The 19,497-nt window shown below is 38.3% G+C and overlaps 1 protein-coding gene across 1 annotated transcript; it reads right to left on the bottom strand.

Moving 5' to 3' along the window:
- Positions 1-13,700: 13,700 nt before the first annotated feature.
- Positions 13,701-15,908, bottom strand: LOC140810124 (bifunctional protein FolD 2). The gene is made up of 5 exons (XM_073167947.1): positions 15,625-15,908; positions 15,233-15,416; positions 14,572-14,729; positions 14,231-14,443; positions 13,701-14,109 (listed from the first exon to the last, which is right to left on the bottom strand). Exons 1-5 carry the CDS (start codon positions 15,727-15,729, stop codon positions 13,879-13,881), a joined length of 891 nt encoding a protein of 296 aa, XP_073024048.1. The 5' UTR covers positions 15,730-15,908; the 3' UTR covers positions 13,701-13,878.
- Positions 15,909-19,497: the final 3,589 nt, after the last annotated feature.

The following is a 19,497-nucleotide window of genomic DNA, read 5'->3' as shown; positions in this document are numbered from 1 at the left end:
GTTATTTCCGCATCAATGGAGTTTTCCTCCCTTTTTCTAATATGGTATCGGAGCAGGTAGGTATCGCGATTCTGATTCACCGTGATCCTCCTTCTTCTCCTTTTTCCTTTTCTTTCATCAATTGCTTCCAATGGTGAAAGGCAACAATATGGCAAATAATCAGCCCAATCGAAGCATTCTGGAAGACTCGAGTAGTCCATTTTTTCTTCAAAATGGAGATCATCCAGGATTATTGCTTGTTTCGCATCAATTAACAGGTTCAAATTATAATACTTGGAGTCGATCTTTCTCTATGGTGTTGACTGCTAAGAATAAGCTGGAATTTGTTAATGGAGATATAATTCGGCCGCAAGTTAATGATCTGCTGTTTGGAGCATGGAATCGATGCAATAGCGTGGTGATATCTTGGATTTTGAATTCAGTTAGTAAAGAGATTGCAGATAGTTTGATGTATTTTTCTACTGCACATGAAGTTTGGATAGATCTGAGAGAACGGTTCCTTGAAAGCAATGCTCCACGTATCTTCCAGATTAAGAAATTGCTTACCAGTTTGCATCAAGGATCCATGGATGTGGACACATATTATACGAAATTACGCATTCTCTGGGATGAGCTGAGGGATTACCAACCAGTGGCAGCTTGTACTTGTGGTTCTATGAAGGAATTGATGTCATACCATAATCAAGAGTGTGTGATGCATTTTTTGATGGGGCTAAACGAATCATATGCACAAATTCGTGCTCAAGTGTTGATGTTAGATCCACTTCCTATGATTTTGAAGGTGTTTGTGTTGGTTGTTCAGGAAGAAAGGCAACGTTCCATTGGTTTAAATTCCTCAAAAACAGCTATGGATCAGTCGTTGTCTCTTGCATCGCCTGCTACAATTATGATGCAAAAAAAATTTCAGAGTGCAAAAGGAGGAAAGAATGATACAGTTGTTTGCTCGCACTGTGATTATCCTGGACAGACGATTGATAAATGCTACAAGCTTCATGGCTATCCTCCTGGACATTCAAAATTCAATCAACAAAAGAAGGGCAGAGTATATGCATGTCAGGGTGTGACTCTGGAGAGAGCAAGTTCTTCAATTGATTCCCTAACTACAGGTCAATGCAGAAAACTTATTGAGTTCCTAAGCACTAAGCTTCAGACTAGGGTTGGATCCATTCAAGACTCACAACATCATCAAGGACCTACCGTGTCTTGTTTCAACGGTATCAACTCTCTATATCACTCTTTTAACTCTATATCACGAACGAGTTGGGTGCTAGATACTGGGGCAACACACCATATTTGTTGCACTTTATCTTCCTTCCATTCTTATAAGGCAATTGACTCCAAGGTCACTTTACCAAATAATTTCGTTATTCCAGTCACACACATTGGAACGGTTTACTTATCAGTTAATCTCCACCTTACTGATGTGTTGTATGTTCCAAACTTCCAATTCAATTTGCTTTCTATCAGCTCTCTCACGAGTCAAATTCCATGTTCAGTTTCTTTCCTGAACTATGTTTGTCGAATTCAGGATATCCATCACACGAAGACGATTGGGATGGGTAAGCGAGTTGGCAACCTCTATGTCTTTGAAGATTCTGATGTATCCTTTTCACTTTCATGCAATGCGTCCTCCAATAATGGTGACCTGTGGCATTTTCGGTTGGGACATCCTCATTTCAAAAAAATTTCCATTGTAAACAATCAGTTGATTTTCAGTATAGAGCATAAGAAACCTGCACATTGTTCTGTTTGTCATCTTTCCAAGCAAAGACGTTTACCTTTTACTGCAAACAATAATCTGAGTGAGCGTTCTTTCGATTTATTGCATATTGATATTTGGGGTCCTTTTACTCCAATTTCAGTTGAAGGATACAAATATTTCTTGACCATTGTTGATGATCATACTCGTTTTACTTGGATATACTTGTTAAAGAACAAATCTGATGTGTCAAATATATTTCCAACATTCTGTAACCTGATTCTTACCCAATTTGGTGTCTCTATTAAGTCCGTTCGAAGTGATAACGCTCTTGAACTTAACTTCGCTGATTTCTTTAAGTCAAAGGGTATTATACACTATCACTCTTGCGTTGAACGCCCCCAGCAGAACTCAGTTGTTGAAAGGAAGCACCAACATATATTAAATGTTGCATGTGCTCTCCTGTTCCAATCAAATGTGCCACTGGTCTACTGGAGTGATACCATTCTTACTGCTGTGTACATTATTAATCGCATAACATCTTCACTTCTTTCTCATAAAACACCATTTGAGATGTTGTATCATAAATGCCCTTTGTATGCTCATTTGAAGGTCTTCGGCTCCTTGTGCTATGGGTCTACTCTCCTATCCTCTCGCCATAAGTTTTCTCCTCGTGCTATAAGATCTGTTTTTCTTGGTTACCCACCCGGATTCAAGGGATATAAACTCTTAGACCTTGACACGAATGATACATATATTTCTCGGGATGTAGTTTTTCATGAAACTATATTTCCTTTCAAAGATCTTCAAGAACCCACTGTCCCTGATTTCTTTTCTGATAGAGTGTTGCCATCTCATACTCCTCTTGTAATGCCCGGTTACTCGTACAAATGATAATAATGCGCTTATGTTGTTTACTATGTAGTTGTTTAGATGATTAGATTTCATGTGATGATTGAGTTATCAATATTGAGATTCAACATGACTTTTATATCGTCTATGGTGTATTGAGAATGAATATGTGTTAAAATAGTGGTAGTAAGAGGTGTAGGTAGAAGTAGTGCAATGAAAGTTGGTATAGGATTGCAGGAAATGAGACGAAATTGTGGTAGTTGTTACGAGTTTTAGCATAATGGTTTGAATATTGATCCAAATTGTGTGAGGCCTTAACCATTAGAAAGCTAAGATATAATGCTACAACTTTCTTATTTTGAGTATTGTCCAAATCATTGTGGAAGACAAGCCAAAAGCGCCCCGAAGTGAGTTGTGTGTATCGTCACTCCTACAATGACACATGTTGGGAGAATAGGCATAACGTTTTACTCAGACCTCCAAATGACATGAAACTAGTGGGAGATTCAAGCCAAGACATAGGTCGACAACTTCTTAGTTTACCACTTTTCCAGATTATGAACGGAAGAGACGTTTCTGGAGCGATATTTGATGAAGCAGTGCGCAGAAGCAGAATAGGTGGCGCCCGAGCGGTAAGAAATTACCGCCCGAGCGCCAATGGTTCTGGATTTTTGGTTTTGGACAGAAAGTGCCGCGCTCGAGCGGTAATTTATGACCGCCCGAGTGCCGCCTTGCATATAAGAAGATAGGTTTCGACATTTCTAAGCAATCCCATCAGTTTTTCTCCCCTTTTCCACAGCAAACTCGAAGGAAAACTTAGGAAACTTTCTCCAACAGCTCCTTTCTTCATTCCTTTCAAAGTTTTGAAGCTAGAACTTAGTTCTCCATCACAAGAACTTCACAAGGGTGTAAGTTTTCTTCTCTTTTAGTTATGGTACATGTAGGTGACAATAAATGAATGATTTTCATCTAGTTTATGCAATAGTGACTGAATTATTGGTATATTTGACAGTATAGGAGCGAAATACATCGTCTCAAACAAGTATTCGTACGCTTGGACTGTAAGTTGGAATGTTCTTGAAGTAACACATGAGTAATATTATGAATTTCAAATGCTTCCCATTGTGTATTGATATATGTACATTGTTAGTATGTTTATTGATGAAAACATAGCACCATATTCCATTGTTATGTATTAAATATGTAAGGAACTCATGAATATTGATGATGGGTGCTATGTTATGAACATGAACATGAACATTGAAAGAAAAAGGACTGATTTTACATGATATAGAGCTTGTTGACATCATGGGTGGTTTTAAGTCCACCAAAGCTATTGGCCAATATATGTTCATGGGGCGTGGGGTTGCCAAAGGTTGCTCCCTGACGTCCAACACAGTAGTAGCTATATAATAAAGCAAGCATGATAGTACAGTTCAACTAATGAGGCTCAAGTACAAAAATGAACATTGAATATATGCTACGGTATGACATGTTTTTAAGATTCATTGTTGTCACGACTTGATATGTATGTTCCTTCGATGCATATTGATACGTATAAGTGCCAACTTATTGAGTTTTATAAACTCACGTAGCTCATGTGTTACAGGATCAGGTAGTGAAGAGACATAGGATGCCGGTTCGCCAATGGATTCTTGTGACGTGCCCTACCTCGAAAAGAACCGGGACTTCTTATTGTATAGCTTCCGCATATGTATTGTAGTAAATTTTATATGAGGGTTTGAAACAAGTTCCATGTTATGTATGATGATACAAAGTATGTTGGTATATGAGAATATGTTTATAAATGTGTATGAATAGTATTGCTTGAGTTTTGGTGTATACAAAATATAGAGACATCATGCCAAAATTTTTATAAACCATCAAAGTGATGCCTCTTGTTTGATTTACTTCATACTATAGTTATATCATTCAAACCTTATTTTGATTACAATTATAAGTATCATTAATCATGTCAAGTATAGAGTAAGGGTGTGACATTTTTATGGTATCAGAGCCCACGGTTCTTTGACAGGGAAGACACTGCACTTCATCCACATGGAGAACTCGGCAAGTAAGTATCTTTGTATCTCATAGTTTATGCTAAGTTATGTGTCTATGTATCCTACATGTAGGTTAAGATAAGCGACGATGCCACCGAAACGTAAAGTACATGAAGGAGAGTCATCTAAGGGCAAGGCCCCAGCAGTCGAAGGTGAGGGCAGTGCGCCACGACCGATAGATGACTTCGCTCAATTACTCCAACAACAAGCAAAAGTCCATGGTGAACAAATCCAGCAGCTACTGGAGATGCAACGGACTACTCATGAACAGGCACAAGCTCAAGCCATAGTACACAGACATGTGTCTGTTCAAATAGACGTATATGATCGTTTTAGACGTTTGAATCCTCCGGAATTCATGGGAAGCACCGATCCAGCAGTAGCAGAAGAGTGGATTAAGTCATTGGAGTCCATCTTCTCCTACCTTCATATGGAAGATGTTGACAAAGTAACTTGTGTCGTCTTTTTATTAACAAAACATGCAAGAATATGGTGGGAGAGTGCAAGGGTTGCATTACCGGTCGGACCATTGACATGGGAAACTTTCAAAATCGTGTTTTACAACAAGTATTTCAGTAAAGACGTACGAGCTAAGAAAGCCAGCGATTTCCTTAACCTGAAGCAAGGAACTATGTCAATGACAGAATACATACAACAATTTGAGGCTGGAGTTCAATATGTACCGTATATTGCACAAGATGACACAAGTAAGGGCGAACACTTCATGCGGGGACTTCGATCTGAAATTAAAAGAGATGTAAGGATGTCGAAAGTTGCTACATACGGGGAGATAGTAGAAAGAGCACTTATGGCAGAACAAGATGAACATGACATTGACATAGACAGGCAACAACGAAGGCAACAATACTTTCAAAAGATCCAAGGAACAAGACAAGGCAAAAAGACCGATAGCAAAGGTGCTCGACCAGAGGAACCCCGTGGCAAGGGTCACCCTCCACGTAAAGAACATGACAAGCCACCTTGTCCTAAATGTGGCAAACTCCATGGCGGGGAGTGTATGCAAGGTTCCAATGTTTGTTATCGTTGCAAAAAGCCAGGACATCTCGCCAAGAATTGTCCAGGGAGTTTTGAGAAAGTACAAGGACGCCTTTTCTCGATGACCAAAGAGGAAGTGGATGCAGATACATCGATGATTACTGGTATGTTCTTGATTTCTGGTATCACTTCTATTGTTTTACTAGATTCAGGAGCCACGCATTCCTTTATTTCGGAATCATTTGTAAAGAGACTGGGCATTACAACAAGTACAATAGAGACACAACTCTCCATAGCCTTACCTTCCGGGCAAGAATTACAGACAGATCAGATTGTGCGAGGATGTCCAATATATGTCCAAGGTCATTAGATGTATGCTGAATTGATTGTTTTGAAAATGACCGATTTTGATGTGATATTGGGAATGGATTGGCTCTCGAAGTACATAGTTACTATTGACTGTGGCATAAAGATGATCGAGTTTGCACCAGTAGGAGCTGAACCATTCACCGTAGCAAGTGCAGGTATATCCTTACCTCTTCGGATAATCTCTTGTATGAAGGCTTGTAAATTACTACAGAAGGGGTGTCAAGGATATTTAGAATCTGTGTTAACTAGTGATCCACCTGTTCGTGAATTAAAAGATACAGATGTTGTTTGTGAATTTCCAGTAGTATTTCCTGATGATGTAACAGGCTTACCCCCAGATAGAGAGATCGAATTTGTAATTGATGTTGTGACAGGAACTCATCCGATCTCAAAAGCTCCTTATCGATTAGCTCCTATAGAAATGAAAGAACTGAAAGAACAGTTACAGGAGTTGCTTGATAAAGGGTTTATTAGACCGAGCTTTTCACCTTGGGGTGCACCTGTTTTATTTGTGAAGAAGAAAGACGGTACCCTTCGTCTATGCATTGATTATCGGGAGTTGAACAAAGTGACAATCAAAAATAAGTATCCACTCCCCAGAATTGATGATTTGTTTGACCAATTACAAGGAGCTGCCATCTTTTCGAAGATTGATTTACGATCAGGCTATCATCAATTAAAAGTGAAGTCAGATGATATTTCTAAGACTGCCTTCCGAACCAGGTACGGGAATTATGAGTTTCTTGTAATGCCATTTGGACTAACGAATGCACCAGCTGCTTTCATGGATTTAATGAATAGAATTTTCAAGCCATTTCTAGACAAGTTCGTGATTGTGTTTATAGATGATATTCTCATCTACTCACGAACTGTAGAGGAGCATCGAGAACATTTGCAATTAGTTTTGCAGACTTTGAAGGATAAACATTTATATGCCAAATGGAAGAAATGAGAATTTTGGCTTGAACAAGTAGCATTCTTGGGACATATCATTTCAAAAGAAGGCATATCAGTGGATCCAAGTAAGATTGAAGCTGTTAATAACTGGCTACGACCTACCACTGTTACCGAGGTACGTAGTTTTCTTGGGTTAGCTGGTTATTACCGTCGGTTTATAGCGGGATTTTCTAAGATAGCATTGCTTTTGACTGCTTTAACAAGAAAGAATGTGAAATTTGTATGGAATGAAGAATGTGATCACAGTTTCCAAGAATTAAAGGCAAAATTGACATCAGCACCGGTCCTTGCTATTCCAGAAGGATCAGGAGATTTCGTAGTATATAGTGATGCTTCGAAACAAGGTTTAGGAGCAGTCTTGATGCAACACGGGAAGGTGATTGCTTATGCCTCTAGGCAATTGAAAGAATATGAAAAGAACTATCCCACACATGATTTATAACTGGGAGCAGTGGTATTTGCGTTAAAAATTTGGCGCCATTATCTGTATGGTGAACGGTGTGAAATTTACACGGACCACAAGAGTCTGAAATATTTATTCACGCAAAAGGAACTGAATATGAGACAACGGCGTTGGTTGGAATTGGTGAAGGATTACGATTGTGTTATTAACTATCATCCAGGTAAAGCCAATGTTGTTGCAGATGCGTTAAGTCGAAAGTCCAGTTCTATTGCTGCGATGCAAGTACAAGAACAAATCCTATGGGATTTGCAGAACTTGAAGCTTGATGTTATTCCAAAGGGAGCTGCAATTCAGCTATCATCTCTTATGGTTCGACCAACGTTTGCAGACAGGATTAAGGTCGAACAAAACACAGATAATGAATTACAACAATTGAGGCAGCGAGATGAAGAAAAAGGAAATTTGAACTTTGAATTGGATGGGGAAGGAATATGGACATATCAAGGGAGATTGTGTGTGCCAAAGCAAGGAACGATCAGAACCGACATTCTTATTGATGCTCATGCTACTCCCTATTCGATCCATCCAGGAGGCACAAAAATGTACAAGGATTTGAAACCATTATTTTGGTGGCCATGTATGAAAAGGGACATTGCTCAATTTGTTGCACAATGTCTAACTTGTCAAGGTCAAAACTGAACATCAAAGACCAGCAGGACTCCTGAAACCACTACCCATTCCTGAATGGAAATGGGAACACATCACGATGGATTTCATTCTTGGTTTGCCAAGAACTCAAAGAGGGTTCAATGCTATATGGGTTATTGTGGATCGACTTACAAAATCAGCTCACTTTCTTCCGGTGAAGACCACATACACGATGAATCAATATGCTGAAGAATACATCAAAGAGATAGTGAGGCTTCATGGCATCCTAGTGTCAATTGTATCAGATAGAGATCCCAAATTTACATCTGCATTTTGGAAAAGCTTGCATCATGCTATGGGAACTCGATTGTCATTCAGCACAGCATTCCACCCTCAAACTGATGGACAATCAGAACGAGTGAATCAGATCTTAGAAGATATGTTGAGGGCATGTACTATTGACTTCCCAGGTAGTTGGGACAGTAAACTACCGTTGGCTGAGTTTACATATAACAATAGCTATCAGTCAAGCATTGGAATGGCACCATATACTGCATTATATGGTAGAAAATGTCGATCTCCAGTACATTGGGATGAAATAGGAGAAAGAAAATTATTAGGCCCTGAATTGGTACAACAGACAGCTTAATTGGTAACCAAGATCAGAGAAACAATGCACACTGCCCAGAGTCGACAGAAAAGCTATGCTGATGTGCGACGTCGTCGATTGGAATTTCAGGTTGGTAACCATGTATTTGTAAAGATATCACCATTGAAGGGAATTTTGCGTTTTGGTAAGAAGGGAAAATTGAGTCCAAGATATATCGGTCCATTTGAAATCTTGGAAAGAATAGGAGACAGAGCCTACCGAGTTGCTTTACCTCCGAACTTGTCAAATGTTCACAATGTTTTCCACGTTTCCTTGCTACGAAAGTATTTGGCCAATCCTTCTCACGTTCTTCATTATGAACCATTGGAGCTTGCATCGAATCTCTCATATGAAGAACGACCGGTCCAAATCCTCGATAGGAAATCAAAAGTGTTACTAGGCAAGGAAATACCCTTGGTGAAATTATTATGGCGCAATCATGCGATTGAAGAAGCAACTTGGGAGCGAGAAGACGAGATCCAACAGAGATATACTGAACTATATGGTACGTCAAATTTCGAGGACGAAATTCTTTGAAGGAGGGGAGAATTTTAATGCCCGGTTACTCGTACAAATGATAATAATGCGCTTATGTCGTTTACTATGTAGTTGTTTAGATGATTAGATTTCATGTGATGATTGAGTTATCAATATTGAGATTCAACATGACTTTTATATTGTCTATGGTGTATTGAGAATGAATATGTGTTAAAATAGTGGTAGTAAGAGGTGTAGGTAGAAGTAGTGCAATGAAAGTTGGTATAGGATTGCAGGAAATGAGACGAAATTGTGATAGTTGTTACGAGTTTCAGCATAATGGTTTGAATATTGATCCAAATTGTGTGAGGCATTAACCATTAGAAAGCTAAGATATAATGCTACAACTTTCTTATTTTGAGTTTTGTCCAAATCATTGTGGAAGACAAGCCAAAAGCGCCCCGAAGTGAGTTGTGTGTATCGTCACTCCTACAATGACACATGTTGGGAGAATGGGCATAACGTTTTACTCAGACCTCCAAATGACATGAAACCAGTGTGAGATTCAAGCCAAGACATAGAGCTACAACTTCCTAGTTTACCACTTTTCCAGATTATGAACGAAAGAGACGTTTCTGGAGCGATCTTTGATGAAGCAGTGCGCAGAAGCAGAATAGGTGGCGCCCGAGCGGTAAGAAATTACCGCCCGAGCGCCAATGGTTCTGGATTTTTGGTTTTGGACAGAAAGTGCCGCGCTCGAGTGGTAATTTATGACCGCCCGAGCACCGCCTTGCATATAAGAAGATAGTTCCGACATTTCTAAGCAATCCCATCAGTTTTTCTCCCCTTTTCCACAGCAAACTCGAAGGAAAACTTAGGAAACTTTCTCCAACAGCTCCTTTCTTCATTCCTTTCAAAGTTTTGAAGCTAGAACTTAGTTCTCCATCACAAGAACTTCATAAGGGTGTAAGTTTTCTTCTCTTTTAGTTACGGTACATGTAGGTGACAATAAAGGAATGATTTTCATCTAGTTTATGCAATAGTGACTGAATTATTGGAATATTTGACAGTATAGGAGCGAAATACATCGTCTCAAACAAGTATTCGTACGCTTGGACTGTAAGTTGGCATGTTCTGTAAGTAATACATGAGTAATATTATGAATTTCAAATGCTTCCCATTGTCTATTGATATATGTACATTGTTAGTACGTTTATTGATGAAAACATAGCATCATATTCCATTGTTATGTATTAAATATGTAAGGAACTCATGAATATTGATGATGGGTGCTATGTTATGAACATGAACATGAACATTGAAAGAAAAAGGACTGATTTTACATGATATAGAGCTTGTTGACATCATGGGTGGTTTTAAGTCCACCAAAGCTATTGGCCAATATATGTTCATGGGGCGTGGGGTTGCCAAAGGTTGCTCCCTGACGTCCAACACAGTAGTAGCTATATAATAAAGCAAGCACGGTAGTACAGGTCAACTAATGAGGCTCAAGTACAAAAATGAACATTGAATATATGCTACGGTATGACATGTTTTTAAGATTCATTGTTGTCACGACTTGATATGTATGTTCCTTCGATGCATATTGATACGTATAAGTGCCAACTTATTGAGTTTTATAAACTCACGTAGCTCATGTGTTACAGGATCAGGTAGTGAAGAGACATAGGATGCCGGTTTGCCAATGGATGCTTGTGACGTGCCCTACCTCGACAAGAACCGGGACTTCTTATTGTATAGCTTCCGCATATATATTGTAGTAAATTTTATATGAGGGTTTGAAACAAGTTCCATGTTATGTATGATGATACAAAGGATGTTGGTATATGAGAATATGTTTATAAATGTGTATAAATAGTATTGCTTGAGTTTTGGTGTATACAAAATATAGGGACATCATGCCAAAATTTTTATAAACCATCAAAGTGATGCCTCTTGTTTGATTTACTTCATACTATAGTTATATCATTCAAACCTTATTTTGATTACAAGTATAAGTATCATTAATCATGTCAAGTATAGAGTAAGGGTGTGACACCTCTTGTGTCTTCTGATTCTCCCCTTGTTTTCACACGTTCTCAACGCAATGTTACTCGGCCAGCTCATCTCCGTGATTATCACTGCTTTGTTGCTGCCCCTTCTCCTTCAATTTCCAAAGCTTATCCTCTCCATTGCGTCCTTGGTTCAACAAAACTATCTCCCTCGTTTCATGCCTTTGTAAATAATATTTCATCCATTGTTGAACCTGATAGTTTTTCCCAAGCTGTTGTGATTCCTGAATGGAAACAGGCTATGGTCGAAGAGCTTAATGCTCTGGAAAACAATGGGACATGGTATATTGTTTCATTACCTCCAGGAAAATCAGTAGTTGGATGTCGGTGGGTCTATAAGGAAAAATTTCTGCTAATGGAACATTACAGCGTTATAAAGCTCGTCTTGTTACTAAAGGATATACGCAACAAGAGGGGGTTGATTATCTTGAGACCTTTTCTCCTGTTGCCAAATTAGTTTCTGTCAGGTCCTTGTTGGCCATTGCAGCTGTTCGTGGTTGGTTTTTACTTCAACTTGATGTTAACAATGCTTTTCTACACGGTGACTTGCACGAAGAAGTCTATATGTCTCTGCCTCCGGGGTATTGCAGAGAGGGGGAGACATTGCCCAAAGGTGATGTTTGCAAACTGCACAAGTCACTTTATGGGCTTAAGCAAGCTTCTCGGCAATGGTTGGAAAAATTTTCATCTACCTTGCTGAATATTGGGTTCAAACAATCACAGGCGGATCATTCCCTCTTTACCAGAACTCGAGGAAATGTTTTTCTGGTATTGTTGGTATATGTTGACGATATAGTGATAGCAACTAATTGCGAGCAAGAAGCATCAGATTTGAAAGTGTTTTTGGACAATAAATTTCGCCTAAAAGACTTGGGAGTTTTGAAGTATTTCTTGGGTATAGAAGTTGCGAGATCACGAGAAGGGATATCAATTTGTCAACGACACTATGCTCTCAAATTACTCACAGATTCTGGACTCCTCGGCTGTAAACCACGGTCCACACTTATGGATGTTAATCAAAAGTTGTCTCAAGATGAAGGGGAGTTGATTTCCGACCCAGCTTCGTATAGGCGTTTGATTGGGAGAATGTTATATCTCACAATTACACGACCTGACTTAGCTTACGCTGTGCATAAGCTGAGCCAGTACGTTTCAAAGCCACGAGTTCCTCATATTGAAGCTGCAGTGAATGTGCTTAAATATGTCAAAGGGACAGTTGGGCAAGGTTTGTTGTATAAATCCAATTCAGATCTCAAGCTTAGAATCTTCTCTGATGCAGATTGGGCTACATGCTCGGACACACGGAGATCGGTTACTGGATTCTGTGTTTTTCTTAGGGAATCCATGGTATCATGGAGGTCTAAGAAACAACAAACTATTTCTAAATCGTCCGCGGAAGCGGAATATCGCTCCATGGCTTCATCCACTTGTGAGATATTGTGGATCATGTCTTTAATCAAGGATCTTGGCATCATATGTGATGGAGCAGCTGTGTTATTCTGTGATAGTCAAGCCGCTGTGCACATCGCTTCTAATCCTGTCTTCCATGAGCGCACTAAGCACATCGATATTGATTGCCATATCGTCCGAGAGAAAGTCCAAGCAGGCTTGATCAAACTCATGCATGTTTCCTCACAGCTGCAGCTAGCTGACTTGCTCACAAAACCTTTGCTGGCTTCTCGCTTCCATAGTCTTTTGTCCAAGATGGGCGTGCATAATATACACGTCTCATCTTGAGGGGGAGTATTAAATATATGTTAGAAAATGGATAGAAAAGTGATGACGTGTTTCATTGTTTTCGTTAGTGGACTTAGTCGTATATATATAGATACATAACCACTGTAATTAGCTTCTCAATCAATAAGAAAAGTTCTTTCCGCATCAATGGAGTTTTCCTCCCTTTTTCTAATAGCTCCAAAGTTGATAAGCCCAAAACTTGATCAAACCCACGAAGATGAATAGAAGAAGCAGATTAGATAAAAAGCTCATAAATTCAAAATTACTTTGAATCTATACAAGAAGTATGCAAGTAGGAGGAGATAGTGGAGAATAAAGGAAAAGATTGTAAGTCATAAAGAGAGTGGGAAAACCGCCCAATGTTTCGAAGAAAAAGAGGGCATAGGTCAGACAAGAAAAAACAGAAACACAGATATCGCACAAATTCTAGCAAACTCTCAGCATATTTTTCATTTCCTTAATAAAGTGTTTTCGTTCTAGATTTCAGTGGTTCAAGTCATTTTTTTTCAAAGTTCAGTAACGTTCTTTTGTTATATGATAATATTTTATAAATTTCAATATTTATTAAAAATATAAATCATGTGAGAAGTTTATCTCTCAATTTCCAATAGTTTTTATTTGGTTTTCTTCGATTATGACATTATATTTGCTTACAAGATTAGAACGAATGATTTAAGTTAGGAATCTATTCTCGTTCGAATTTTAGAAGTTATATATTTCATTATTTTCGTTAAAAATCGTTATTTGAAGCACCTGAAACGCTTGCATCACCAAAATATAGTTCAAACAATACTCAGATAATGCATTTATTGGTAATCTACATAACAAGATTTTTCAAATGTTACAACGAATATATTATTGCTTCTGAACGAGAAAGATGACTTGAACTGGAAACAACTTTCTGCTAAAAGGTGTGAAGCAGTGCCAAAGGTTAAGATGAATAATGCTGAGAAAAATCAACGCTCGATCACTCGCTTGGCTCCGTCCAAGGTATTCTTCAGTAGCATTGCAACAGTCATGGGTCCAACGCCGCCCGGAACTGGCGTAATGTATCCAGCTACTTTACATGCTTCGTGAAACTCCACATCTCCCACGAGCCTATAACCAGACTTTTTACTTGGATCATCCACAGCATTTGTTCCAACATCAATAACTGCAGCACCAGGTTTGATCCAGCTACCCTTGATCTGAAAATTGCATACTCTGATGTGTAAGAGAGGATTGCAAAAGCTAGTAACATTGAAAGATCAGTTGCAAGCACATAAATGGGAGCAACAGTGAAAAGGCAATCATGATGCGCTTTGTTACCATTTCGGCTTGTCCTGCTGCAGCAACGATTATGTCAGCTTCACGAATTATACTTTCTGGTTCCTTGGTACGGGAGTGAACTATGGTAACAGTGGCATCTTCCTTTAGGAGAAGCATAGAAACTGGTAAGCCAACTATGTTACTTCGACCCACGACTACAGCTTTTTTTCCTTTGACGGAAACGCCACTCCGTGCTAGGAGCTCCAAGCAACCCTGTTCACTCAGGAACAAAACTCTTGTAAAACGTCAAGAGTTATCTTGTAATAGCATCATGCATCATGTAGAATTACTGTGAATGTGGGTGTCCGTGTGATGCCATATGAATACATCGATTATACTACCTTTGGAGTGCAAGGAACAAACAACGGATCTCTGCCTTTCATAGCTAACTTGCCAATATTCAAAGGATGAAATCCATCGACGTCCTTCTCAAGGGATATTTCGATCAAAATTTTTTCTTCATTAATATGTTTGGGTAAAGGAAGCTGTACCAATATGCCTGCAACAATCAACAACAAAAACCATCCTTAAATATTTTTTCTCTTGTTTCGAGAGTACATCAAGAAATTTCAGAGCTTTAGAAATAATATGTCACAGACATGTCACAATAAGATCCCATGAAAATTACATCACAACCATTAAGTGACAATGAGATGCACAAAAGGTCACCAAATCAGTACTAAAAGTAAGGGATTCTAAAAAAAAAAAACCAAATTAAGGGAACATTTATGTCAACACACGATCTTATACTATCGTAATTGATAAATTTGGTACAAGGGGAAAGCATCAGCAATAGTACATTCACGTATATATCATTAATTCATATACTACTGTAAAGTTGAATTTCCATTTTAATACTTCAAATTTCACAAAATACTAGATCAACCAACCAAAGCAGATAAAGAGTGATTCCAAGTCCAAACGAACAATTATGTGATGAAACAAATTAGAGAACAAAAATATGTATGCCTGCGCCTACACTAGCTCAGAGAACTAACCAACCATGAACATCAGGATTCGCATTCAATTCATGGACTTTGCTGATTAATTCGGACTCAGGTACGTCCTCCGGCAGATCCAGATCGATGGACCGGATTCCAATTTCAGCACACGTCTTCCTTTTCATATTCACATAGCTCTGTGAATCTTTCCTCTGCCCAACAATAACAACCGCTAATCCGGGCACCTGAAACCATCAAAGATCACAAACTACAACAAGAAACTATCCAATTCTTGCCAATTCTAATTTCTACACCATTGTTGCAAGAACATAGATGAGCAGTTAAAAGGCGAGCAATGATTAATTACTAAATAGATTTACAAATTCCCCGTTCCTACAACTGCGATACATCAGCACAGAATGCAAAATGATTTACGACTAGATTCAACACTACCTTGCCATAGGTTTGGTAGAGACGGCGGACTTCGGCGGCGATTTCAGATCGGATTGTCTGGGCTATCGCTTTGCCATCAATTATGGTTGCTTTATGATCCGACATCGCTTCACGAGAACGAAAATACAGCAGCTGCTACTGGTAATGGTGAAATGGATATGGTTTGATTAGGTGTCTGAAGCTAACGCCGCGATCCGGCGGCGGGCAATATTGTTACCCGTTACTGTACAAGAAGCTTTAGAGGTTGTACTTTCATCTGGCAATACGAAAGAGAGCTTTTGTTTAGTCATTTTTTATCTTGTTCTAAAAATCTCGATTAGAGTGTGTTTGGCAACCAGGATTTGAGAGGATTTTGTGAGATTTGGAATTGGATTTGGAAATTCAAGTATTTGAAATTCCATTTGGTGTGTTTAAGTACTCATGGACAAGGTTTTCTCAGCTCAAGTCGGTCGAAATATGGAGGTCTACGTGGATGATATTTTGGTGAAATCCAAGACCTCAGCTGAAACTACCTCGAATTTTTTTTTAAAAAAATCATAAATCATAAACTCGAAAATTCTAAAATAAATAACTTAGCATTTCTAACAATCAATAATAGATTACATATTAAATCTCAAGTGAATAAAATAAATCCTAAATCCTCGACTAGTCAAAACTCCAAAATCTACCTTTAAAAAGATCAACTAACAATAAAATAAAGCATAAAAATTATCTCTAATAAAAATCATTAACATAATCTTGAAATCATTATCTAACAAGCTAGTGCGGAAACATAAAGGCCCTCGGGTGTATATTACTGCACTCGATCCACTCAATCGTCAGTGCCTCTCATAAATCATCAAATCATGCACCATACAAACCTAGTGAGTCTAAAGACTCAGCACGTTCTAAACATGGATAGCAAATAATACATATACAAACATATGCATTAAAAACATATTTTTATTTAAAATAACTTTTAAACATAATGTTAGGATCGATTGACTGGTTGAAATGTATTTAAAAGGGGGGTTGAATAAACACTCTCAAATTTTATAACCTTTTCGAATAAGGTGTCAGTTTTGTGACAAACTGAAACTAAGAATCTTGTCAGTCAATGACAATCAATTTAACTGATGACATTTGCGAAAATAAACTGACTGCAAGATAGAATAAATAACTGAAATAATAATACGAAGATTTATGGATGTTTGGAGATTGAATAACTTCTACGTCACCTCTTCTATCACAAGGATAGGATATGCACTAAAATACTTTGATCAATACAAAACTTTTACAGACCCACTTCAGTTTAGACTTAACACTGCCAAAACTGAAACTCTTATTTTACTAAATATCACTGAACTTAGCACAACTGATCTAGTGGAAGATCAAATAAACAAGAAACGGTTTGTATTTATATGCTCGAAAAGTAGACTCAAAATACTACGAATAATTCTGATAAATGTGAGCTTTTTGATTCTCAAATGAGAGCAATAAATTCAGCAGGGTAACAACAAGCTTGAGAGAATAGATAGATCGTGTTGATAAAAGTTGTTTTTCAACTACTCTTCTCACCTATTTATAGGCTTCTCTTCAACGGTAACATTAAATATTATTTGAATCTTTATATCCATTGATTGCCACGTCGATATTCTTCTGACATTCGTACCTTGTAAACTCTGAAATGCGGTGTTCCACTACAAGTTGCATTCTGCTTTGTACTGCTGTCGGTTGAATGTCCTTTTCAACAACTGATGACGTGTATAGCTGAATGATCGGCTGATTCGCTGGTAAGCTCACAACTGATTATATAAACTGATCAGTTTCCAACTGATCGGTCAGTTGTCTTCGAAAGTCCAGTTCGGCTGGTTTCATTTTCCTTCAATAAACTGCACATTAATCTTCAGTTGGGCAACTGTCCGTTGATACTTGATCAGTTAATCCAATTAATTAATTACTTAGTTTGTCAAACCACCAAAATTAAGTTTCCAACAATTTTCCCTTTTTTGGTGTTTGACAAAACTTGTAAAGTATGAACTGATCAACTGAATTTAATAAAATTCTTCAAATTCATTGTAGACAAAATTTCTCTTCTAATGTACAGATTCGTTCAAAGAATGAAATAAGATCTAATCTATGTACATATTCGTTCAAAGAATAAAGAATAAAGAATCTTACACTCTTCAACCATTAACTGAAGTCAGTCAGTTGATCTTCATATCTTCTTCCTCCTTTTGTCTTCTTCTGTCTCTCTAATAATTTCCCATTTTTTGTCAAACTCATCAACTTTTCTTGACAAATTTCGCACATTTGAGGACATATTAGAAACTGCATTCATTAGGATATCTTGGAGTAAATCCATTCGTTTTGAAATAGTACTTTCCAGATAGTTTATACGTCTTATCACTAATGCTTGTATCTGGAAATGAGCTGCAGTCGAAACTCAGTCTTTGCGAAGCTCGTCCATCTGAAAGAACAAAGAAGTAACATCCTTCTGAATTTGCTGCAGTCAACCCATGGTATTATCCTTAAAAGAATCAATCCTCATAGTGTGCAGAAAATGCGTTGAACGGAGGTCAGAAATGAAAGTCATTATACCAGCGAGGTTGGTCTGAATATTTGTAATTTCTTCAAACAGAGACTCAATTTCTATTGTAATGCCCGGTGACATGGCTCCAGAAGTTTTTGGTTGCTCTCTGTTTTCTTCATTGAAAAAGACCAGAGCCCCATCAGTTGTTTCAGTTGTAGTATTGACTATTTCTGAGGTTTCTTCTGGTAAGACTGCTTGTTGAGATTGAGGAGGAGAAGAGACAATCAAAGGACGGAAGAAGTCGAAGTCTCTTCAGTTGTTTGAATAACTGGTTCTTCAGTTGTTTGAAGAATTAGTTCTTCAGTTGGTTGAAAAACTGGCTCTTCAGCTGGCACTTCTTCAGTTACAACTGAGTGCAGCTGAGCCTCTTCAGTTTGTTGAGTTACTTCATGTTCAGTTTGTTCCAAAACTGCCTGTTCAGTCACATCTTCTGATTCAACTGGCTCTTCAGTTTGTTCAAAAATGGGCTCCTCAGCCGGTTCTTCAAAATTGACAACTTGAACAGCTGGTTCTTCAGTCATGACCACATCTTCAACTAATCTTGAAGTTTCCAGCTGAATATCAGAGGTTACAGATTTGATGACCTCATCAAGATTGGCCAATGATAAATCAGCTTCAAAATAAGGCGTTCGATCAGCAGATGATGTAGGTTGAGCAACTGACGAGGTAGGTTCAGTTGCTTGTTGAGTAGTTTTAGCAACTGTTTTCTTTGATGGCTCTTGAACTGACTGTTCAACTGGCTCACTTCAGTTGAATCTTGAGAAGCCGCTGGAATGATCAGTTCTTGATCCATTTCCCAGTTTTTGATTTCCATCTGCCATGCGAGAAGATCCGAGTCCAGCTGGTTATGCACAGTTGTATCATTGAATGCTATTGGACTTGTTGGATCAAAATTCAGTCGCAGTTCAGCAACTATCTTTTGTAGCTTCTTGGCTCTCAGCTGATTGAAGAAATAATTCTTTCTCTCCAGAGCCTAAACAATTGTAGAAGCCTTGACTACTCTCAGAACCACAACCTCCAGATTAATAAATTTCTGCAATTTAGATTTATTCTGAAGCTGTTTGGCAAATATTTCTGTTCTGAACTTCACCCATTCATTGTAAGCCTTGAGCTTATTCTCTGCAAATTCATGGATCGTATTGGTTGGTCTGGGCTCTTCTTGCATCTTGCATTTGCCCTTAGAATCAGTCAAGGCATGAGGGATGCTCAACCCTGATGTAATTACATCAATCTCTTTGATCATTATTCCTTTAGGTCTAGCAGTAGGTAGGGAAGAGTATCCAGTAATATTGATCAATGGA

This window comes from Primulina eburnea, chromosome 13 (genome assembly GCF_022965805.1).
Source record: "Primulina eburnea isolate SZY01 chromosome 13, ASM2296580v1, whole genome shotgun sequence".
Lineage (NCBI taxonomy): Eukaryota > Viridiplantae > Streptophyta > Magnoliopsida > Lamiales > Gesneriaceae > Primulina > Primulina eburnea.
Note: the sequence above shows the minus strand (reverse complement) of the source record. Positions and strands in the feature narration are given on the sequence as shown.